Raw genomic sequence first — 25,876 nt, forward strand, 5'->3', positions numbered from 1 at the left:
GTCTAGCAGATGTGATGGCTAAGAGAAAAGCCACTTTCCATGAGAGATACTTCAAATCAAACTTGTGAATTGGCTCCAAGGGTGATCTCAAGAGATGCGACAAAACAATGTTCAATTGCCAGAGAATCGGAGGGGGTTGAATTGATGGGTAAACTGTAAACAGAAGTTTCATAAATTCTTCCACCAGTCTGTTGGACCATAGAGACAACTGGTTAGAATGCCTCCTATATCTAGAAATCGCCGCCAAGTGTACTTTAATCGATGAGTGGTATGACCAGCCTTGGCCAGATACAAGAGATACAGAAACACATCTTCTGGAGAGGATGACAAGATTGCTTGGCACACCAGGAACAGTATCTTTTCCATTTAGCCGAGTTATACTTGACTGTGGAAGGAGCTCGGGCTTTGTTAAGTATTGAATGGGACGCCTCAGAGAGAATTAAGTTCCCAAAGTCCGTGTGGTGAGGAGCCAAGCCAACCGTGCAGTAATAAATCTGAGGTGTGGTGGACCTGCAGCGGATAGATACTCTGGGTCTGTGATGTGATTGGCTGAAGTTTCGATGTTCTTCAATGAAGTTAACTGAGAAGTTGGCCTAACGGCTAGGGCATCCGACCTCGAATCTGGAGAACTGGGTTCGAGATTCGGCAATGACGCTGAACATCCTGTGATTCTGGGCGAATCACTTAATCTCCTCTTGCCTAACAAAAATTAATGTGTACTCAATTAATGCAACTGGTGCTATGTGAAGGGCTCTGATAGCCGAATCCGGTCAACTTCGCGAAATACAAAACTCTGTAAAAAAAAAAAATGCTATTGAATTTCAAGGGAGATTAAGTTTTTAAACTTTGATACTGCAATTTTACTGTTACCGTGGGACTCCCACCATAACGCCGGAGAAGATTCAAGTATGTGAATCTATAAAAGATACAATACTGGAGAACAATGAAACTGCACCTACAAGCTGCAGGCAGTTTCTCAGGCTAGTGATCCTAAATGGCAGTATGTAGAACCCTATCATATGGCCCATCAACTCTCACTTCTCCTCTATTAGACATCAGAGCCTCTCTTTAAGCTCTGTGCTCCCCCGGGTTCTGCTAGGGTCTATGAGACATCCGAACATCTCAGAAGGCTCTATGATCCAGATCCGTTTAGCTAGGGTCTATGAGACTTCAGATCATCTCTCAAAGCTCTGAGATGCCCATCTGTTCCACAAGGGTCTATGAGACTTCAGATCATCTCTCAAAGCTCTGAGATGCCCGTCTGTTCCACAAGGGTCTTTGAGACTTCAGATCATCTCTCAAAGCTCTGAGATGCCCGTCTGTTCCACAAGGGTCTTTGAGACTTCAGATCATCTCTCAAAGCTCTGAGATGCCCGTCTGTTCCACAAGGGTCTTTGAGACTTCAGATCATCTCTCAAAGCTCTGAGATGCCCGTCTGTTCCACAAGGGTCTATGAGACTTCAGATCATCTCTCAAAGCTCTGAGATGCCCATCTGTTCCACAAGGGTCTTAGAGACTTCAGATCATCTCTCAAAGCTCTGAGATGCCCGTCTGTTCCACAAGGGTCTTTGAGACCTTGTAGTGCTAGAGGCACTCCTATGTTTTGAAATCATGTAATGACCTTGGACTACCATTGTTTTAATTGAATGTTGGTGTTTTACTTTGTCCTAGCTTGGATGTACGACATCTTGTTTCCTGCATGTGCCTTTTTCCGTGAAGATGTCTTTTATATAATCTTGTAGTTTTAAAGTGTGAGAGCTTTCACAGATTAGAACAGCCTTTCCAGGAATAGAAGGTGTGGGGTGTGCATTTGAAAGCCTGAGAGAGAGATGTGGACTGCACTTCTTGGTCTCGGAGTGCAGTGTTGTGGGAAGTGGTGGTCAAATGTGCATTATGGTGCACATTGGGAGATGAAGTGTGTGATGAACAACACAATGCACATTTGTGCACCACTGCCTATTAGTGGTGCACAAATGGGCATTGTGTTGTACACTGGGAAGTACTATGAAGTTTTTAGTATTGGCTTAGACATGCCCTCATGTCATCTTGAATTCTGACTCTGTCTTGCTTGAGCTGTTTGCGCGCACAGGAAGGCCCCCAGATCACACAAGTTGTTTAGACTATTCACGTTCAAGGTTGTTTTGGTTTTGGAGATTGTTGATTGTACAGTTGGAGACTTTCATAAGCTTTGTTAAGATATAGGATGGAACACATGTGAGAGTGCAGAGGGAACGTGAGAACTTTTTTGCCTTTGGAATGTTTGCATGGAAAGAGGCCAATTCCAGTAAGTTTCCTTGGCACAGAGGAAATCTCGGAACCTTCTAGTGTGTTTGGAGATTATAAAGCTGGGGTTTGTGGACTGAGAGACTGGGATTTGAGCCTGAATGACGAACACGTCTACAGTGCAGCAGCTCCCGGTTTTGCTGAGTCTCTTGACCCCGGCTGTGAATCCCGTAGTCTGGAGTGGGCCAAGATGAAGTTTGCAGCCGGTAATGTATCTTGTTTTTGATTATAGCTATTGTGATGTGTGACTGTCTGTGTGCACATTTAAATCTCCAGTGGCTATAATCATCTGAGGTGTTTTCTTTGAGTATGGACATTGTGATGCGTGAGTGTCTGTGTGCACATCCAAGTTAATCATCTGATGTATTTAGTGTATATATATCTTTCTGATTTCTTGCAGGATATCCAGCATAATCTGTTTGTGTTTTATACCATATTATTATCTGCTTGCATTTCATATTATTATCCATGCATTACTTATGAGTGTAATATTATTGCTTGCACATACACACATATATATATTAACCGTTTCCCTGCTGCTGTCGGCCAATGGCCGACGGCAGCACTACCTCCCCAGTGCTGCCGTCGGCCATTGGCCGACGGCATTCAACCCGCGCACAAAAACGCCCGCACCGCGGCGGAATTACCGCCGCGGTTAACGGGTTAAACCTGGACTATTCATTTGTTTGTTTGCCTAGTTCTTCCTGAGAGCGCATGGTTATCGAATAATTGCTGTTGGACATATATATATATACATATATATATATATATATATATATATATATATATATATATATATATATATTCCATTACGCTGCCACAGTTGGAGGTGCACGCAATGACATGCAAACTCAGCCACCACGGTTAAGTCCTTTATTGAGGCACAACGGGACACAGCGCTGGATATTTCATTCAGCCCCAACGCGTTTCGGAGCTCCTATGCTCCTTTCTCACGGGTATGAAATGTTATGTGTGTAATGTTTTGGAACGTCTTTGTCCGGTTGTGCATGCACTGTTAGTAACAGCGTTCTTCATATGTGCCTCCTTAGCTGTCCCGTATTTGCATGTCCTTCGTTATGTGTGCGTCCTCAGCTTTAAGTTTTGAAGCTTTTGTGTGTTGTGGAGTGTGTTGGTTATATAATTCCCAAGCGGGTTGTCTTTGACGTTAATATGTGTACGCTGACAGTGCCCGGCGTGATCCTGTGCTTGCGAGGGCTATTTTGAGGCCCCGCCTGAGCCCCGGACTAAATTTTAATTGTGAAGTGGCTTTGATCGTGTGGTACGCTGCTTGCCTTCAGTGTCCGCTGGAGCCGTTGGAGCGTGAATGTCGCGGTGAGTGAATGGCGCGCTTGTGCGCCCCTTCTTTTTTTTTCCTGCTGCCACTTCTGACAAATCTTACGTGCATAAAGGAGTAAGGTTTTGTTTTGGTAGTGAAATTTTGTAGGCAGTACAGCAAGGTCCGTCAATGCGGCGCCCGTAGGTGTTTTGAGACGGCCATGTGAGAAGTGATCGGAACGCCAGGGCGGAGCGTGAATGTACGCACACATTGGTGGCGAAAGCCGTGCCCCTTTTTTTTGTTAATTTTAGTGCAGCCCCCTCTGACAACGCTGACGCCCACAAAGTTTGCGTTGCACTATATATCGTTAATGTTGCGTCATCAGATCGCCAAGGTGGAGCGTGAATGTGCGCGCACATTGATGGCGAAAGGCGCGCCCCTTTTTATTTTAATTTTGGTGCAGCCCCCTCTGACAACGCTGACGCCCACTAAGGTTGTGCCGCACTATATATGATTAATTATAAGAAGGAAGAAGACCCGGTCACTCGTTTGCTGGTTCTGCTCAATTTTTATTTAGGGCAGAATCTTGCACTCAGGTATTTAATCCTTCTGTGCAATCTATATGTTTTTTTTGGATATTCAAGAAAAGTAAATGCAGTGATTTTTACAAATACTGTGACTGTCCGAAGAGTTACTTACGGTCCTGCACAAAGACACATATATTTACATGTATTTACAAGCACAATTTACACATCACTTAGAAAAACACAAAAAAGAATTTGTACATTTAAATAATATATACAAGACAAACATTTGAAAGAATATGACTCATTGAAATTGACAGTACCCTGTCCATATACTTTCTGTCAGGCCACTAAAAGCTGAATATTTTTTCTTTTTCTTATGGCCTGATAGCGCAAGAGGCTGTTAGTGCAATCAATATTCTATGTATTTATCAAAACACAAAAAGAGCCTTATGCGCCAAAAAACATTCGGACTTAAGACGAATGAAGGTCAAGAGCCTGTAAGCCGACGCGTTTCTGAGCCTGTCTGTGTACTTGGCAGGCTCGTCTTCAGGGCTTTGGGGCTGGGTACCTATGTGAGTACAAATATAGGGCATAATGAGTTTTTGACCCTCTTTTATGCATCACCAAAAGCTGTTCAACTGACGTTATTGTTACCTTTTTGTTGTACAGTCTCTATTATCTGATCTTCTGATCGATTTCTTTTAGGGGACTCCTTAACTTCTGTAATGGAAACAATAACATGGTATGTTTCCCAAGGTCTTATTTTTCTACTAGTGATTTATACTCAACCTTTTTTAGCACTCACGTGTTTAACAGCCAGGATGTTTTCAAGCAGGTTGTTGGTCTCCGATATGAGCAGTAATTAACGCTGGCGCTACAAAGTCAACAGGGACGTTTTTAGTAATAAATCACTATTCTGTTTATCGCTACAAGCATTTTAGTGCTGTGACACTGACAGCCGATCATTGGGCACTTACTTTTCGCAGGCGCGAGGCGCCGTATTTCTTTGTGTGGGGACGCCACCTCTTGTTGCTCTTTAACACTCGGCGCTGTAAGTTTAAGCGAATGCGGTGTTTTAGTACTGGATTTTCACTGTTATGGGCATTCAATTTCCACGATACAAAAGTAAAACACCTACTTGCGCGATGTAGACGTCGAGTCTATGTTGGAGGGGGCGTTGCTCAACTTCTAGTTAGTTTACGGTGGATACAGTTAGCGCTGTAAACAATTGATAAAGCGGAGATTTAGGATTGCGTTTTAGCGAGTGTTAATCCATTTAATATTTAGCGCGTATGCTCGTTTACCTGTGGATGAGTCGCTAGGCACTGCTGTTTACTCCAGAGTTCCTCAGATGGGAGAAAGGCTGAAAAAAACGCGAGGGTTTGGAGTTTTTTATATCACCCAGTGCTTCTGGGACATGTAGTCCTGCAGTTTCAAGATTGATTGTTTGAGGGGTGGTCTGTACCGCCTGCGGCCCAGTTATTGATTTTGGCTTTCTGTGTGTTCATTCAGTCCATCATTCACGCAGTCGTATTTCAGAATCAGATATGCCTCCCTTTTTGCTAACATTGCTTCTACACTACCTCCTCTTGCAGGGACTTGGATCTTTGATAATACTGACCACTTTAATTCTTTCTCAGTGTGGCCTGAATCGATACAATGTTGGACCATTGGGGCATTTAGAACTTTTTGTTTAATCCTAGACCTGTGTTGGGTCAGTCTTTGTGACACTGTTTGTGTGGTTTTCCCTATGTAGAGTTTGTCGCAGGGACAGATGATTACATAAACCACATTTTTGCTCTTACAGTTTGTGAATTCCACGTGGGTCCATTTCACATTGTGATGTTCAAATGTGGTGCCTTCAATGGTATTTGTGCACGAGATGCAGTTACCACACTTGTGGTGTCCTTTGACCGGATCCAATTTCCACAATGTGGGTAAATCGCTTTTTGGTCTCTGGGTACCCAAATCTGCTCGAATTATTTGTTCCCCTATGCTTTTACTCTTTTTCAGGGCAAATAAGGGTTTTGGAAATGGTATGTTCAGGTTTGATAACAAGTGCCAATTTTTCAGTACTATGGCCTTGAATTTGTTGGTTAGTGGTCCATACGTGGTTACACAAACTAGCTGTTCCAGCGGTTTCTTGTCCTTCTTTGTCAACAGCGCTTCCCTTGGTGTGAACCATGCGCGTTTAGTTGCATGTTTTAACATCTTTCTAGGATACCCCCGTTTGGACAGTTGGTCACATAGTGTTTCAGCATGTATCGTATAGTCCTCTTTCCTTGAGCAATTACGTCTGATTCGTAATAGTTGGCTATACGGTAGGTTTGCTTTCAAACTTTTGGGGTGAAAGCTATCGTAGTGTAGAATTGAGTTTTTGTCAGTTTGTTTGCGGTGAAGGGTGGTGACTAATTCTCCTTCCTGATGGAATACCTCCACATCAAGAAAAGTTAAGCGTGTGTTACTGCTAGTCATACTGAACTTTATATCAGGGTGTCTATTGTTCAGCCACTCATAGAACTCTTTTAGTTTTTCCTCAGTTCCTCTCCACTGACACCAGATGTCATCGATATAGCGATACCATCTTAAGATGTGTATGCCATAAGGGTTTTGATGGTAGATGAAGCGCTCTTCATACAGTGCCATGAAGAGCACCGCCATCTCTGGGGCATAAGGACACCCCATGGCGGTGCCCTTCACTTGCATGTAGAAGGTGTCCATGAATCTGAAGTAATTACGTTTGAGTGCCAGACTTGCCAATTCAATGATAAAATGAGTTGGAACTCTATGGGGTCTTGGCCGGGTTTCAAGAAAAAATTCAATAGCTTCTAATCCCTCTTCCTGGGGGATTTGTGTGTACAAGGAGTTAACGTCAAAAGTGACCATTAACTCAGCTTTGTCATCAAATGGTGTAGTTTCTATTTTTGTGATGAAGTCAGTCGTGTCTTTTATATATGATTTGACATCACCCATGAATGGTTTTAAGATTTATTTGGCTAATGGTTCCAATATCGAATCACACCCGGAGACAATTGGTCTTCCGGGTGGATTTGATAGATTTTTATGGACTTTAGGTAAGAAATAGATTACCGGAGTTCGAGGATTTCGCTTGCTCAAATATTCGTATTCCTTCGGACCTACAATTCCATCGTCAAATCCCTGTTTTAATCTTGCTTGGATTTCATTTTGGATTGAAACAGTTGGGTCCTCTGTGAGCTTCCTGTACCATTCTGTGTTGCCTATCTGACTGTTGGCCTCATCAATGTATTTTTCTTTTTGCCACAGGACTATGGCACCCCCTTGTCGGCCGGCTTGACCACTATAGTTGTGTCATTACTGAGTTGTCTGATGGCTGATTGTTGTTCTTTTGTTATATTCTTCCTACAGTAATTTTTTTTTGTTTTCCTAACTGCGTGAGTGATGACTGAACGACCTGTTCGAATGCCAAGATTTGTTTCGGTATCATTTGGGATGTGGGAGTGAAAGTAGACTTATTAGACAAATTAGAAGGTTCTGGAATACGGTTATTTTCTTTGTCATGGAAGAAAGCCTTTAATCGTACCTTTCTGAACAGATCTTGTGCTTCAAATTTTAGTTTGACTATGTCTGTGTTAACAGTGGGGACAAATTTGATGCCAAGTTCTAAGACTGCTCGTTCATGCGTGGTTAATATTTTAGGTGAGAGATTAATTATAGAAGACTCTTCTATTGTTTGAAGTAATTTTTGTTTCGGGTTCTCATATCCCATGTTTGTTGTGGGGGTTTGAACCTGACTCTGCCCCTCCCTTCTCCTTTCTCTAAAAAAGGATTTTGGCGTTTAGAGGTGCCTTCTCTTGGATCAGATTCCCCTGAAGCCTCAGAGGAAGAGCTTTCAGAGAATGTTAAGAAACGATTTTTTGATCTTCCCTGATATTGGGACAAGGCACGGCGGGATTCTTGTTGTGTATAATAGTCTTCCCTCAAATAGGGATATACTGTCTCTATATTAAACGATTTCAGGTCTTTCTCAAATTTGCTCACTCTGTAGTTGATTGTGTTATCCTTAAATGTCTGTAGATCTTTCTCTATCTTTTCCAAAAGGTCCTTCGCTTCCTGGCTACTATGGTTGTCGTTAATAGCCTTAGTTAAGGCGTCTATTTCCTCCTTCTCCTTCGCACAAATTCTTTGAGCCGTCTCAACTGTATGGACCATCAGGTCCCGGCTGCATTTTGTGGCTATGAAACTGAAGCCTTTTTTATAAACTGGGTCGTCTGTGAAGACCACCGGTACGTTTTTCACCTGGAGTCCCCAGGGTATAGTTCCTGTTTTTAAATGTTGGAACAAGAAATGTCCATGTAATTCAGTGCGAACATTTTTCTTGCTCAATCGCATTAGCTTATCTGTCTCATTTTGTTGTTGAGCATTAGTGCTCAATTTTAATGATGCAAAAGGCGAGGGTCCAGCAGTGAAATTTTTGATGTATGCGTCTGTGAAGGACAGAGTTTCCTCTTCGGACATAACTCAACAGACTAGTGAACCAGTCTGTTATCTAGATTTAATCAAAACTCTTATTTATTTTGCATGGGTTAAGGGTACCCTCGCGGAAATCCTTCCGCTCATACAACTGTTATCAAGGGGGGTTCTGTCCAAAGGGTGTGGCCGGGTAGGACAATTGTAATTATAAGAAGGAAGAAGACCCGGTCACTCGTTTGCTGGTTCTGCTCAATTTTTATTTAGGGCAGAATCTTGCACTCAGGTATTTAATCCTTCTGTGCAATCTATATGTTTTTTTTGGATATTCAAGAAAAGTAAATGCAGTGATTTTTACAAATACTGTGACTGTCCGAAGAGTTACTTACGGTCCTGCACAAAGACACATATATTTACATGTATTTACAAGCACAATTTACACATCACTTAGAAAAACACAAAAAAGAATTTGTACATTTAAATAATATATACAAGACAAACATTTGAAAGAATATGACTCATTGAAATTGACAGTACCCTGTCCATATACTTTCTGTCAGGCCACTAAAAGCTGAATATTTTTTCTTTTTCTTATGGCCTGATAGCGCAAGAGGCTGTTAGTGCAATCAATGTTCTATGTATTTATCAAAACACAAAAAGAGCCTTATGCGCCAAAAAACATTCGGACTTAAGACGAATGAAGGTCAAGAGCCTGTAAACCGACGCGTTTCTGAGCCTGTCTGTGTACTTGGCAGGCTCGTCTTCAGGGCTTTGGGGCTGGGTACCTATGTGAGTACAAATATAGGGCATAATGAGTTTTTGACCCTCTTTTATGCATCACCAAAAGCTGTTCAACTGACGTTATTGTTACCTTTTTGTTGTACAGTAACTATTATCTGATCTTCTGATCGATTTCTTTTAGGGGACTCCTTAACTTCTGTAATGGAAACAATAACATGGTATGTTTCCCAAGGTCTTATTTTTCTACTAGTGATTTATACTCAACCTTTTTTAGCACTCACGTGTTTAACAGCCAGGATGTTTTCAAGCAGGTTGTTGGTCTCCGATATGAGCAGTAATTAACGCTGGCGCTACAAAGTCAACAGGGACGTTTTTAGTAATAAATCACTATTCTGTTTATCGCTACAAGCATTTTAGTGCTGTGACACTGACAGCCGATCATTGGGCACTTACTTTTCGCGGGCGCGAGGCGCCGTATTTCTTTGTGTGGGGACGCCACCTCTTGTTGCTCTTTAACACTCGGCGCTGTAAGTTTAAGCGAATGCGGTGTTTTAGTACTGGATTTTCACTGTTATGGGCATTCAATTTCCACGATACAAAAGTAAAACACCTACTTGCGCGATGTAGACGTCGAGTCTATGTTGGAGGGGGCGTTGCTCAACTTCTAGTTAGTTTACGGTGGATACAGTTAGGGCTGTAAACAATTGATAAAGCGGAGATTTAGGATTGCGTTTTAGCGAGTGTTAATCCATTTAATATTTAGCGCGTATGCTCGTTTACCTGTGGATGAGTCGCTAGGCACTGCTGTTTACTCCAGAGTTCCTCAGATGGGAGAAAGGCTGAAAAAAACGCGAGGGTTTGGAGTTTTTTATATCACCCAGTGCTTCTGGGACATGTAGTCCTGCAGTTTCAAGATTGATTGTTTGAGGGGTGGTCTGTACCGCCTGCGGCCCAGTTATTGATTTTGGCTTTCTGTGTGTTCATTCAGTCCATCATTCACGCAGTCGTATTTCAGAATCAGATATGCCTCCCTTTTTGCTAACATTGCTTCTACACTACCTCCTCTTGCAGGGACTTGGATCTTTGATAATACTGACCACTTTAATTCTTTCTCAGTGTGGCCTGAATCGATACAATGTTGGACCATTGGGGCATTTAGAACTTTTTGTTTAATCCTAGACCTGTGTTGGGTCAGTCTTTGTGACACTGTCAAATGAACAACATTCATATATATATATATATATATATATATATATATATATATATATATATATATATATATATATGTATTCTGCTCCTGGGCCTGCCACACGAAATGTGGGACACTCAAACAGTTGTGAAAGGTATGACCCTTAACCTTTATTCAATCGGTATGGACTGCGCACGCATACAGGCACTCCCATATGCTAATGATTGAGCCATACCATGCCCGCAGAATTCTGCCTATCTCAACGTGGAGCAGTTGTGGTGGATGAGGACTAAGGCCCATGTGGGGGCTCTTCGGAGCTTGGGCTCATACAGAGCGGCAGTTAAGAAAGTGCATCCATTGAGGACTTAGAACTTTAACACCCATAATGCTGCGGGCATGGTATGGCTCAATCATTAGCATATGGGAGTGCTTGCACGTGATCTTCGTCGTTAATGCCTCTGAGGAAGAATCATTTTGAAACATGTCAGGCAAAGCAAAGGTACTGTTTATCCTGCCTGCATGCGTGCGTGTGCAGTCCATATCGATTGAATAAAGGTTAAGGGTCATACCTTTCACAACTGTTCGAGTGTCCCACATTTCGTGTGGCAGGCCCAGGAGCAGAATATATATATATATATGAATGTTGTTCATTTGACACCTGGGGCATCCTTTCTGTTAGAGAGCACTGCAAGAATATAACCTCATGCCTTATTCTTTGATGTGTGTTTCATTTCATGAAGTGAAATCCCTTTCCAGGTGGTATTTTGTTGTTTTATTGCTTCATCATGTTTGAGCCTCCGTATGAGAGAGTGGTATTTCCTAATATCTGGGAGTGCGAAGCAATACAGACCTCAGATCATCTCTCAGAACTCTGTGATGCCCGTTTGTTCCGCTGGGCTCTGTGAGACCTCAGATCATCTCTCAGAACTCTGACATGCCCGTCAGTTCCGCTGAGCTCTGTGAGACCTCAGATCATCTCTCAGAACTCTGTGATGCCCGTTTGTTCCGCTGGGCTCTGTGAGACCTCAGATCATCTCTCAGAACTCTGACATGCCCGTCAGTTCCGCTGAGCTCTGTGAGACCTCAGATCATCTCTCAGAACTCTGTGATGCCCGTTTGTTCCGCTGGGCTCTGTGAGACCTCAGATCATCTCTCAGAACTCTGTGATGCCCGTTTGTTCCGCTGGGCTCTGTGAGACCTCAGATCATCTCTCAGAACTCTGTGATGCCCGTTTGTTCCGCTGGGCTCCGTGAGACCTCAGATCATCTCTCAGAACTCTGTGATGCCCGTTTGTTCCGCTGGGCTCTGTGAGACCTCAGATCATCTCTCAGAACTCTGTGATGCCCGTTTGTTCCGCTGGGCTCCGTGAGACCTCAGATCATCTCTCAGAACTCTGTGATGCCCGTTTGTTCCGCTGGGCTCTGTGAGACCTCAGATCATCTCTCAGAACTCTGTGATGCCCGTTTGTTCCGCTGGGCTCTGTGAGACCTCAGATCATCTCTCAGAACTCTGACATGCCCGTCAGTTCCGCTGAGCTCTGTGAGACCTCAGATCATCTCTCAGAACTCTGTGATGCCCGTTTGTTCCGCTGGGCTCTGTGAGACCTCAGATCATCTCTCAGAACTCTGTGATGCCCGTTTGTTCCGCTGGGCTCTGTGAGACCTCAGATCATCTCTCAGAACTCTGTGATGCCCGTTTGTTCCGCTGGGCTCTGTGAGACCTCAGATCATCTCTCAGAACTCTGTGATGCCCGTTTGTTCCGCTGGGCTCCGTGAGACCTCAGATCATCTCTCAGAACTCTGTGATGCCCGTTTGTTCCGCTGGGCTCTGTGAGACCTCAGATCATCTCTCAGAACTCTGTGATGCCCGTTTGTTCCGCTGGGCTCTATGAGACCTCAGATCATCTCTCAGAACTCTGTGATGCCCGTTTGTTCCGCTAGGCTCCGTGAGACCTCAGATCATCTCTCAGAACTCTGTGATGCCCGTTTGTTCCGCTGGGCTCTGTGAGACCTCAGATCATCTCTCAGAACTCTGTGATGCCCGTTTGTTCCGCTGAGCTCTGTGAGACCTCAGATCATCTCTCAGAACTCTGTGATGCCCGTTTGTTCCGCTGGGCTCTGTGAGACCTCAGATCATCTTTCAGAACTCTGACATGCCCGTCAGTTCCACTGAGCTCTGTGAGACCTCAGATCATCTCTCAGAACTCTGACATGCCCGTCAGTTCCACTGAGCTCTGTGAGACCTCAGATCATCTCTCAGAACTCCTCAGATCATCTCTCAGAACTCTGACATGCCCGTCAGTTCCACTGAGCTCTGTGAGACCTCAGATCATCTCTCAGAACTCTGACATGCCCGTCAGTTCCACTGAGCTCTGTGAGACCTCAGATCATCTCTCAGAACTCTGACATGCCTGTCAGTTCCACTGAGCTCTGTGAGACCTCAGATCATCTCTCAGAACTCTGACATGCCCGTCAGTTCCACTGAGGTCTGTGAGACCTCAGATCATCTCTCAGAACTCTGACATGCCCGTCAGTTCCACTGAGCTCTGTGAGACCTCAGATCATCTCTCAGAACTCTGACATGCCCGTCAGTTCCACTGAGCTCTGTGAGACCTCAGATCATCTCTCAGAACTCTGACATGCCTGTCAGTTCCACTGAGCTCTGTGAGACCTCAGATCATCTCTCAGAACTCTGACATGCCTGTCTGTTCCACTGAGCTCTGTGAGACCTCAGATCATCTCTCAGAACTCTGACATGCCTGTCTGTTCCACTAGGGTCCATGAGACATCAGATCATCTCCATGGGACTCTGAGATGCCTGTCTGTTCCACTGGGCTCTGTGAGACCTCAAATCATCTCTCAGGACTTTGGGATGCCTGTCTGTTGGGCTGTGGTCACTGAGACCTCAGACCATCTCCATGGGACTCTGAGATGCCTGTCTGTTCCACTGGCCTCTGTGAGACCTCAAATCATCTCTCAAAACTTTGGGATGCCTGCCAGTTCAGCTGTGGTCAATGAGACCTCAGATCATCTCTCAGGACTTTGGGATGCCTGTCTGTTCCTCTAGGGTCCATGAGACCTCAGACCATCTCCATGGGACTCTGACATGCCCGTCAGTTTCACTGGGCTCTGTGAGCCCTCAGATCATCTCTCAGAACTCTGACATGCCCGTCTGTTCCACAATGGTCACTGAGACCTCAGATCATCTCTTAGGACTTTGAGATGCCTGTCTGTTCGGCTGTGGTCAATGAGACCTCAGACCATCTCCATGGGACTCTGAGATGCCTGTCTGTTCCACTGGGCTCTGTGAGACCTCAAATCATCTCTCAAAACTTTGGGATGCCTGCCAGTTCAGCTGTGGTCAATGAGACCTCAGATCATCTCTCAGGACTTTGGGATGCCTGTCTGTTCCTCTAGGGTCCATGAGACCTCAGACCATCTCCATGGGACTCTGACATGCCCGTCAGTTTCACTGGGCTCTGTGAGCCCTCAGATCATCTCTCAGAACTCTGACATGCCCGTCTGTTCCACAATGGTCACTGAGACCTCAGATCATCTCTTAGGACTTTGAGATGCCTGTCTGTTTGGCTGTGGTCAATGAGACCTCAGACCATCTCCATGGGACTCTGAGATGCCTGTCTGTTCCACTGGGCTCTGTGAGACCTCAAATCATCTCTCAAGACTTTGGGATGCCTGTCTGTTCAGCTGTGGTCAATGAGACCTCAGATCATCTCTCAGGACTTTGGGATGCCTGTCTGTTCCTCTAGGGTCCATGAGACCACAGATCATCTCCATGGGACTCTGAGATGCCCGTCTGTTGCATTGGGGTCCATGAGACCTCAGATCATCTGTTACACAATGAGAGGTACAAAGTTCCCCTGCTAGATAGAAAGGGTAAGGAATAGGAGAACCTAGTTTGAAAAATTAGAGGGAGAGGAGAAAGGGGAAAGGGGATTCCCCTTTTCGGAACTAAAACCCTCACACACCCAGCAAGCTAGGTGTCATGCTTCATCATATGAGTTTTGCTCCTCGTCAGACTGGCGCTGCAATGTCTGACGGGCACCCACGAAAGGGCTCTTTATCGGAGATCTTTTGTTCCTGCCATTTTTTGCATGTGGGTATGAGGGTTTTATTAAAATGTGGTGGTGTAGTCGTGAGCAGTGTGTGAAGGTTAAAAAAGGTTAGGTAATCCACTGAGTACTTTAATATTGTGGTTAACAACCTTATTAAAAATATAGTGAGGGAGAAATACGCACTGGTACTATGGTCCAGTAGTGTATCCGCTACTCACCGGTTCTTCTAAGGTCTATGAGACCTCAGATCATATCTCAAAGTTATGTGATTCCAATTTGTTCCGCTAGTATCTGTGAGACCTTAAAGCAACTCTCAAAACTCTGTGATTCTGATATGTTCCACTGGGGTCTATGAGACCTCAGTACATCGCTCAAAGCTCTGTGATCCCCATTGATTCCCCTAGCGGTTCCTCTAATATCTATGAGAGCCCAGATCATGGCTCAAATCTCAGTGATCCCGATCCATTCCGCTAGGGTCTATGAGACCTCAGCTCCACTGTGCCTCATGACGAGCTGAGCTCGTCATGAGCATCGAAGGTGTTAATCATTCCTCTATGTTTGCCTGGTCTTTGCTCTTTGGTATCTGGTCCCAAACTTAATAAAAAAATTAAGAATTCAATGGCAATGACAACGCTCAGTCCCAATCTTCATTCAAAAACACTGAATACATTCAGTCGAATAGTCTTTAATCTGCAGCTGACCCATCACTCACAGAATGGTGACTAGAGGCTTCTCGTTCTCCCACCTAGCAGCGAATACCTAAACCGTCCTCTCCCAGGACATCAGAGCAGCCACCATGCTCATAACATTCCGCAAGAATAAGGGACTGATGGTTTATTAGAAACAAGGCATGGTTGGAATGAAAAGCCTAACCAAATGTGAGATCAAACAAAACATGTGCGATTGTCAACACTAAAGACATGTTTGAGTTTTTTGTTTTATGCGACAAGGACACTGTGATTCTACTGTCCAGAGCATCATGATACTTACCAAAAAGTTGCCCGTCCGATCAAGCTCCTCCTCCGAGACTTCATCCTCCAACACCTCACGGAGAAACTCATCATTTCCGATGTCCACAGGTAGGGAGCTCTGCCAGCAGAAACAGATAGGCTGTGATGATCAACCTATGTGCCAATACTCCTCTAAATTAAGAAGGTGCATTACCCATCCCCCATCATCCAGGAAATCAGAAAAATGTATAGTCATTAAATGTCCTTTGCTCTAGCAGACCTGACCCACAGTAAGGAGCACTGCACTAAAACACTCTTGCACCACGGCCCTCCTCAACCAAAGGGAGGGGTGAGAACCCACTAACATTCACATACACAACGGGCTCCACTAACAGTCTCATACATATGTTCGACCACCACAGGGGGGGAGTGAGGTTCCACTACCAGTCTCATACACATGTCCGACCTCCACAGGGGGGGAGTGAGGCTCTACTACCAGTCTCATACATATGTCTAACCACCACAGGGGGGAGCGAGGCTCCACTACCAGTCTCATACACATGTCCGACCACCACAGGGGGGAGTGAGGCTCCACTACCAGTCTCATACATATGTCTAACCACCACAGGGGGAGTGAGGCTCCACAACCAGTCTCATACACATTTCCGACCACCACATGGGGGAGTGAGGCTCCACTACCAGTCTCATACATACGTCCCTCTACCGCAGAGGGAAGTGAGGCTCTACTACCAGTCTCATACATATGTCCGACCACCACAGGGGGGAGTGAGGCTCCACTACCAGTCTCATATATACGTCCCTCTACCACAGAGGGAAGTGAGGCTCTACTGCCAGTCTCATACATATGTCCTGCTACCACAGAGGGGAGTGAGACTCCACTACCAGTCTCATACACATGTCCCACCACCACAGGGGGGAGCGAGGCTCCACTACCAGTCTCATACATACGTCCCTCTACCACAGAGGGAAGTGAGGCTCTACTACCAGTCTCATACATATGTCTGACCACCACAGGGGGGAGTGAGGCTCCACTACCAGTCTCATGCATATGTCCCGCCACCACAGGTGGAAGTGAGGCTCCACTACCAGTCTCATACACATGTCCCACCACCACAGGGGGGAGCAAGGCTCTACTGCCAGTCTCATACACATGTCCCACCACCACAGGGGGGAGCGAGGCTCCACCACCAGTCTCATACACATGTCCGACCACCACAGGGGGGAGCGAGGCTCCACTACCAGTCTCATACATACGTCCTGCTACCACAGAGGGGAGTGAGGCTCCACTACCAGTCTCATACACATGTCCGACCACCACAGGGGGGAGTGAGGCTCCACTACCAGTCTCATACATACGTCCTGCTACCACAGAGGGGAGTGAGGCTCCACTACCAGTCTCATACATATGTCCTGCTACCACAGAGGGGAGTGAGGCTCCACTACCAGTCTCATACATATGTCCTGCTACCACAGAGGGGAGTGAGGCTCCACTACCAGTCTCATACACATGTCCGACCACCACAGGGGGGAGTGAGGCTCCACTACCAGTCTCATACATATGTCCGGCTACCACAGGGGGGAGTGAGGCTCCACTACCAGTCTCATACACATGTCCCACCACCACAGGGGGGAGCGAGGCTCCACTACCAGTCTCATACACATGTCCGACCACCACAGGGGGGAGTGAGGCTCCACTACCAGTCTCATACATATGTCTGGCTACCACAGGGGGGAGTGAGGCTCCACTACCAGTCTCATACACATGTCCCACCACCACAGGGGGGAGCGAGGCTCCACTACCAGTCTCATACATATGTCCCGCTACCACAGGGGGGAGTGAGGCTCCACCACCAGTCTCATACATATGTCCCTCTACCACAGAGGGAAGTGAGGCTCTACTACCAGTCTCATACATACGTCCTTCTACCACAGAGGGGAGTGAGGCTCGACTACCAGACTCATGCACATGTCCGACCACCACAGGGGGGAGTGAGGCTCCACTACTAGTCTCATACATATGTCCGACCACCACATTGGGGAGTGAGGCTCCACTACCAGTCTCATACATACGTCCCGCTACCACAGAGGGGAGTGATGCTCGACTACCAGTCTCATACATATGTCCGACCACCACAGGGGGAGTGAGGCTCCACTACCAGTCTCATACATATGTCCCGCTACCACAGGGGGGAGTGAGGCTCCACTACCAGTCTCATACACATGTCCGACCACCACAGGGGGGAGCGAGGCTCCACTACCAGTCTCATACACATGTCCGACCACCACAGGGGGGAGCGAGGCTCTACTACCAGTCTCATACATATGTCCTGCTACCACAGGGGGGAGTGAGGCTCCACTACCAGTCTCATACACATGTCCGACCACCACAGGGGGGAGCGAGGCTCCACTACCAGTCTCATACACATGTCCGACCACCACAGGGGGGAGCGAGGCTCCACTACCAGTCTCATACATATGTCCCGCTACCACAGGGGGGAGTGAGGCTCCACTACCAGACTCATACATATGTCCGACCACCACAGGGGGGAGTGAGGCTCCACTACCAGTCTCATACACATGTCCGACCACCACAGGGGGGAGCGAGGCTCCACTACCAGTCTCATACATATGTCCCGCTACCATAGGGGGGAGTGAGGCTCCACTACCAGTCTCATACACATGTCCGACCTCCACAGGGGGGAGCGAGGCTCCACTATCAGTCTCATACACATGTCCGACCACCACAGGGGGGAGTGAGGCTCCACTACCAGTCTCATACACTTGTCCCACCACCACAGGGGGGAGCGAGGCTCCACTATCAGTCTCATACACATGTCCGACCACCACAGGGGGGAGTGAGGCTCCACTACCAGTCTCATACACTTGTCCCACCACCACAGGGGGGAGCGAGGCTCCACTACCAGTCTCATACATATGTCCCGCTACCACAGGGGGGAGTGAGGCTCCACTACCAGTCTCATACACATGTCCGACCACCACAGGGGGGCGCAAGGCTCAACTACCAGTCTCATACATATGTCCGACCACCACAGGCGGGAGTGAGGCTCCACTACCAGTCTCATACACATGTCCGACCACCACAGGGGGGCGCAAGGCTCAACTACCAGTCTCATACATATGTCTAACCACCACAGGGGGAGTGAGGCTCCACAACCAGTCTCATACACATGTCCGACCACCACAGGGGGGAGCGAGGCTCCACTACCAGTCTCATACATACGTCCCTCTACCACAGAGGGAAGTGAGGCTTTACTACCAGGCTCATACATATGTCCGACCACCACAGACGGGAGTGAGGCTCCACTACCAGTCTCATACACATGTCCGACCACCACAGGGGGGCGCGAGGCTCCACTACCAGTCTCATACATATGTCCCACCACCACAGGGGGGAGCAAGGCTCTACTGCCAGTCTCATACACATGTCCGACCACCACAGGGGGGAGCGAGGCTCCACTACCAGTCTCATACATATGTCCGACCACCACAGGCGGGAGTGAGGCTCCACTACCAGTCTCATACATATGTCCGACCACCACAGGGGGGAGTGAGGCTCCACTACCAGTCTCATACATATGTCCCGCTACCACAGGGGGGAGTGAGGCTCCACTACCAGTCTCATACATATGTCCCGCTACCACAGGGGAGTGAGGCTCCACTACCAGTCTCATACACATGTCCCGCTACCACAGGGGGGAGTGAGGCTCCACTACCAGGCTCATACATATGTCCGACCACCACAGGGGGAAGTGAGGCTCCACTACCAGTCTCATACATATGTCCCGCTACCACAGGGCTCCACTACCAGTCTCATACATATGTCTGACCACCACAGGGGGAAGTGAGGCTCCACTACCAGTCTCATACATATGTCCCGCTACCACAGGGCTCCACTACCAGTCTCATACATATGTCCGACCACCACAGGGGGGAGTGAGGCTCTACTACCAGTCTCATACATATGTCCGACCACCACAGGGGGAGCAAGGCTCCACTACCAATCTCATGGCATCTGATCAATTGATGATCAGGTCACACACTGTTGTGAACTGGTTGTATGCAGTCTATGACTTCTTTCAACTTTATTGAGAATAATGGTAGACCACTTTTGCTGTATTGGGTGTTGTGATTGGTGCTGTTGTTCCTGAGATTACCTGCCTCAAAGGTTTGGGCTCTCTCTTTATTATATTAGTATAGATAATGGTACACCACTTTTGCTAAGCTAACAACGATTACTGAGGGTTCCAGCCTGATGACGGGGAATGATTCGAGCATGTGAATCTATGAAAGATCCAATGCTGGACAAAGTTCTACCTCCACTCCTCTCATGACAGATGCCTACATAAAACCTTTATTGGGTCCACACAGAAGGGGCTAAAAACCATGAAGTAGTTCTGTGCCACTCACCTTATACTTCTGAAACAGTACTTCCTCTATGGCAGACAGAGGAGTTGAAAACTTCGGAGGAGCTGGAGTCCAAAACATTTTCGTACTTTCGCTGTAGAGGCCAACCTGTGGGTACATAAACAGGATACATATTGTAACTTTATTTATTGAGAAGTGCAAGATATTCAACTATTCCATCATTCAAAAACCGAAAAACAGAACTTGCGTTCATCGCTAAAGCGAACAAGTAAATTACCAAAGTGCTAAACAGTGCATAGAAATACAATGTTAAAGTGCAAAGAACGTGCATAATAGCAAGTAAACACAGGAATTCCATTCAGTGCTAATGAATTATAAAAGTGATATGCAGTGCAATACAAAGCAACAATAAAGTGCATTAAAGTATTGAAGCGTAACCACAATAAGAGAAGTAGATTAAATTGCCTATTCAATTACCTACACACTTGCTTTCTAAAATCTTCTGACACTTACTACAATTGTACTGCATACTGATGAAAAACCTTCCAGATTGCTCAAACATTTGCTAAACTGTTGTTTCTCAGTGCATACAAACATTCAAACACCGATGTTCAAATACAGGCACATCGTTTAACTTCCAACACTGTAAAATCAGGGAACAAGCACTAGACATACCAAGAAAGATAAAAGGTCGGAAACATGTTTGTATTTTTTGAATACCCAAACAGTGCCAATAATGCTTCAAGTTAGATATTCATCATCAGCATCTTTCTCAAGAGTTGAAAAATATTATTACTGGACAAGTAAAAATGTATGTAGCTAATACCCCAAAGCATTCGGTTGGCACCAAGAGCATCAATCTGACACTGCCCGATATATCTTGTCTAGGGTAGTAGATGTTTAATAAAGTAGCCATCTTGAAAGGAATGCCATTCTTCTAAAATTAGCTGTCCACAAAGTTTGATGTCCCCTGGATGAAACGGTTTGCCATTCTCTTGGTGTTATTCTGCCATAAAGTTTTTTTTTAGGATTTTATCTAAAAAAAACCTTGGGAATCAATTGATTTGAGTTGAGACGTAAAGCTCTATATCAATTCCCCACACTCAACAGTTTATTTGTAACCAGTAACTCCATGACCTAATGTGAGCATTCATTTATCATTATATATATATATATATTTATTTTAAGGCTACTTATTTCCGCTTAGCTAACAAAAGAGAGGGGTATTCTTGATCAACCTATTGGCCTACTTATGACCAAGTTTTCCACCCTCGATTAGAGATGACATTTTCAACTAAAGAGAACCCTCTTTAATCCCGCTTTCAAAAATATTATTTGGATTGTCCTGACCCAATCAAGTAGTAACACTTTTAACAGCATAAATGCATGACATGTTGGCATAATACAGTCCTTAAAAGACGGTTTGATATGCACTGTAACTTGGCCTCGTGTTCTGCTGGTGGGATTTTCAAGATGGCTGATGACGGTCTTTACAACACAAAAGTAACATGCTAGTCGTTTGAAATGACGTACATTTGGAAGGAGGTGCAGTCGGACTCAAGGGGGGGGGGGGGCATCGCTTCTTGAAAGGGCGCCAGAAGCTGCAGCAAGAGGGAAGCCATGAGGAACAAGAGCGAGGAAGTGGCCCTTCAGCGAGTCCGGGACTGCTTCCGATGTGAGCCATGACGACGGAAAAACTCTGCCATGCAAGGAGCTCCCTTCAGAAGGATGCCCCAAGGAAGGGAGACGACACCAGAGACATGAAAGCGACTGAGCGAGAAAGGCGCCGAAGTCCTGTCAGCCGAAGTCTGTCCTCAGTGCCGTTCCTGTAGCAAATACTCCCTTCACCGTCTCCTCTTGCCTACGGAGCTGGTAGCGGGCCTAGTTAGCCTGGAGATGGGAGTTTTCTGCCTGGGGACACCGTGCACATAAGTTGACCAACCGTCCCTAAATTTCACGGACTGCCTGTTATTTGGGCCTCTTGTCGGTTGTCTATGAGGAATTCCTTCACGGACGCCTTTTGACTGTAATTTCAGACAATGGAGCGAACTGTCCCCCTGCAAGCAGCCTGAGAGTCCTGTAACTCTCACTCAGGGACCAAATCGCCCTCCTGCTGTGATGTTAAGGCCTGGCAGCAGCCCCTCCCTGACCTGGCACAGACTGCTATTTGCCCATTATCATCTGGACATAGGAGCGTGCTGCCCCCTGCAAGGAGCCTGAGAGTCCGGTACCTCTCACTCACGGTCAGCTCGCGCTCCTGCTGTGATCTTAAGGGCTGGCAGCAGCCCTTCCCCGACCTGGCACATGCTGCTATCGGCTCATTATCATCTGGACATTGGAGCGAGCTGCCCTGTGCAAGGAGCCTGAGAGTCCTGTACCTCTCACTCAGGGTCAGCTCGCCCTCCTGCCGTGATCTTAAGGGCTGGCAGCAGCCCTTCCCCGACCTGGCCCATGCTGCTATCGTCTCATTATCATTCTGTACGTCGGTCCACAAGGATCCTATTAGCGTTTTTTAGGAGAAAGCCAATGGAGATCACCCAAGGGCCGGGGCAGCTGGCCCAGAGGACTCCAACGAGGACAACAAACACCAAATGCCAACTGGGATGCGAGCCGTGGGAGAACCCAGAAGCAGGTACGCTTTCGACCAGAGAACCACGGGGAGATACATGCCCGACGCAAGGTGTACAGGTGGTGAGAAGTAAACAACGCCTTGTAATTAACATCTCCACATATGCTCTGAAAGATGATGAAACCAGCGTGTTGAGCAAGGGACAGCACGGCCCAATGAATTTGCACTAAAAACTGAACTACACCGCTTTTTCTGAAAAATCCGGCTAAGTTACTTTTTTAAACATGCTCCTTCATTCACAGCGACTTCACACACTGGACTTAGGATTCCCTCCACCTTTGTCCCACCAGCCTCCCACATGACAAACAAAATACTGGCCTATGAAAGCGTTGTCTTTAGGGATGTGTCTAAACTACTGAAGGAACATAAGTATCTGAAATACAACATCACGACGATGGCGAGGGAAGCCCTCACATCTTTAAAGAACAACGAGACCATCGTGAATAAGCCGCTGATGAGGGTGGAGCTATTGTTGCACCAAATGTCACCACTACAAAGCAGAAATGAACAATCCATCATCTCGGGTTGCGGATCAATGCTAGAACCCTTATGTAGGTATATTGATTATTGCCTAAAACCGATAGCTGAAACAAAAACAGCTTATCTTAGGGACACGATGCAAACTATCAACCTCGGTGACAAATGCCCATTTGATTCTAAGAGCCAAGGCTTGCTCACCTGTGACGTCATCTCCCTTTATACCAGCATCCCTCAGCAGATGCCCTTGAGGTTATGACTAAAGCACTGGACAAACAAACAGCGCCCATGGCACTTCCAACAGAATTCAGGATTTATCATGAAAAACTTCTTTCTCTTCAACCACCATTTTTACCTTCAACAAAGGGAGCAGCTATGGGCGCTGCCTTCGCCCCGGCCCTGGCCATCCTTTTTAAGGGACCCAGGGGCAGCTCCTGATTAGGAGACGTCCCCCTGTGCACAACTATGGTAGCCCAAATGAAAATGGGTGACGCTTTTAAACACAAATGAATGGTTCTCCAAATGGACGGTTCTGTTCCAATGTTGATGTTTTATTTACATCAGAAGATGATGTTCGTTCCTATCAAAATGCATTCTTGGTAGAAACGAGGCATCCACATAATGATATGTCAGGGAAACATCTAAAATGAAAAATAAATGGCAAACCTTACAAGAGGAATCCGCCCCATCGAGGTACAGAAAGGTTCATTAATATAGGAGCTCAGCTTTCCGAAGAATGAAGAGAGAGGGCTGGCCGGCCCTGTAGGAGTGCATCGTGCAACAGATGTACCCTTGTTGCCACAGACGGTGCACGAGTGAGTAGAGGAAGTGTGATCGAAGTTTAGTAAGTTAGAAAGTGATAAAAGCAAGCTCGCCGTCTACTTCAAAAAATGTGATCACACAACAACGGGTGGGAGTAAGTAACCCCGTGGAAGCGAACGACGTGTGCACCCAGCAGTGAAACCCGGAAACAACTCACGTAATGAAGTGAAAGAACGGCTCTGTACACAACAAACAACAACAAATATACACCCGCCTACGAAGCAAAGCAGAACACAGTGAAGAAGGAATGCGACACTACCGCGCGCACAGAAAGGCCCGGTGCTTGGAAGCTGAAGAGGCCCTCGCAGCGCTGGAGGGCCTGCAGGCGCGCTCTGTGCATACTTCAATAGACGGCTTTGTGTGTGATACACAGCCGTCAGCCGGCTCACGTGAAATGAAACTACTGCCGTGTTGGACGCGATGACATCACGGCACTCACGAGGTGTGTAGCAGTGTGAGGCGTGAAGGCGAGAAAGAGCTTAAAAAGAGCGGTGGGGCCGAAAGAGGGAAGACGGTGTGCGAGGGCTGAAAACTACGAAAAGTGACAGCCAGAGGAAGTGATAGAGATGAAAGAAACCAGAGTGATGGAAAACGTCCACATAACATTGTAAAATATATGAAGGCATGCTTGCCCTCCAAAGCCGAACACAAAAAATATATATAAAGTGCAAAAGAGTCATGATGGTGCGCGTGAACCGGCGCCAAGCTGGTGAGAAACAGTACAAAATATCCATAGTGTAGGGTCATATATATATAGTACCAAGATGAAAAAAGAACAAGTACATTTAAGCACAAACATGTCATGCGATCATTGAGACCGCGGGGCCTCATGGGGTTCAAAAAACCAATCCAAGGGTTCTCTCTTTGGAGTAACCTGCTATTTTTATCCACTCCCTCTTTTTTCTCCACAGCTTCAAGGACAAGAAATGTAAGGGGTCAGATGTTGTGTTGTTTGTCTATGAAGTGGGCCGCCACCACTGACTTCAGATTTTTTGTGCGTATGTTGCTTCTGTGTTCCAAGGTGCGTGTGCGTATTTTTCCTCTCAGTTTCACCCACGTAGCTCAAGCCACATGGGCACCTAAACATATAAATCCCACTTGGGGTGATGCAGGTTACCGTGACCTTGAGCTTGATTTTGAACCCTTCGGTCTTGTCAGACAGCAGAAGTAGAAAGAGATGGCGATAAACGTAAAGTAGTCCCTCATGCAGTTCAATGAAGTACTTGAGTTGAGGTGGAAGGATACACCAATAGCATTAGGGAAGATGAATGCTCCACATGGCTGAGCAAAGATGTGATAGACTAAGTCTCAAGCCAATGGCTGACAGACGCTGGTCAAAGAAAGCCAATGTTTGAAAGGGGCAGATCCAAAACCTACTCTGTATGTGGTGAGAAACAGGCCTGTCAGACTGATGTATTGTCAACTCAAAACCCAGTGGTAAAAGAGAAAGTTGCTGCACTGATAGAGGGTCACTAGATATGCTCTGCAGGCAGGAAATGCCATAAATGGGGAATATAAACATATCGGAGCCTTGATTTGAGCTTCTGAAACTTTGGCTGCAGGTAGGACAGGCATTATTTTAGGCAGAAGCCTTGGGAGCCTAGAAGAGGGGACACTGGATTGCAACAAAAGCCATAAATAACGGTCATGTTGCTAAGGGTGAGGGAATGCACAAATGGCAAAATGGTGGTCCTCACAGCTTCTTGCACCAGAGCTGAAGGAGGGACATAACCAAATGGTTCAATCAATTTGTACAAGACAGAAGCAGGAGTCCTGGAGAAGGGCATTAACAATTGTGATTGTTGTCCTTAAATTGTCGTCTTATAGCACAAAATGGATACATTTCTCCTCTATTCTTTGAAACACATCATTTTCTTGACATACAGTGATTTTCTGTCTGTCTGTACGTACATGTCATTTCTGTAATGGGAACTCCTATCTAACTGATCTGGCCCACAATAATACCATAACACTCAGCAGTCTGCAGCAAATGCTCATGCAGGCTGGTTAAGAACTCCCTTTTCCTGCTTAATGCTCCTATCCTCACACAAGGC

General features: G+C 46.3%; 1 protein-coding gene across 1 annotated transcript in view; it reads right to left on the reverse strand.

Moving 5' to 3' along the window:
• Positions 1 to 25,876, reverse strand: part of TTC6 (tetratricopeptide repeat domain 6) — a 1,229,706-nt gene that overhangs the window by 892,205 nt on the left and 311,625 nt on the right. Inside the window, exons 7-8 of the mRNA XM_086936916.1 lie at positions 19,937 to 20,041; positions 15,528 to 15,626 (exon numbers count right to left, since the gene is read on the reverse strand). Coding sequence (XP_086793042.1) covers positions 15,528 to 15,626; positions 19,937 to 20,041 — 204 coding nt within the window. The remainder of the gene's footprint in view (positions 1 to 15,527; positions 15,627 to 19,936; positions 20,042 to 25,876) is intronic.

The sequence above is a fragment of the Lissotriton vulgaris genome, chromosome 9 (genome assembly GCF_964263255.1).
Source record: "Lissotriton vulgaris chromosome 9, aLisVul1.2, whole genome shotgun sequence".
In the NCBI taxonomy this organism is placed as follows: domain Eukaryota; kingdom Metazoa; phylum Chordata; class Amphibia; order Caudata; family Salamandridae; genus Lissotriton; species Lissotriton vulgaris.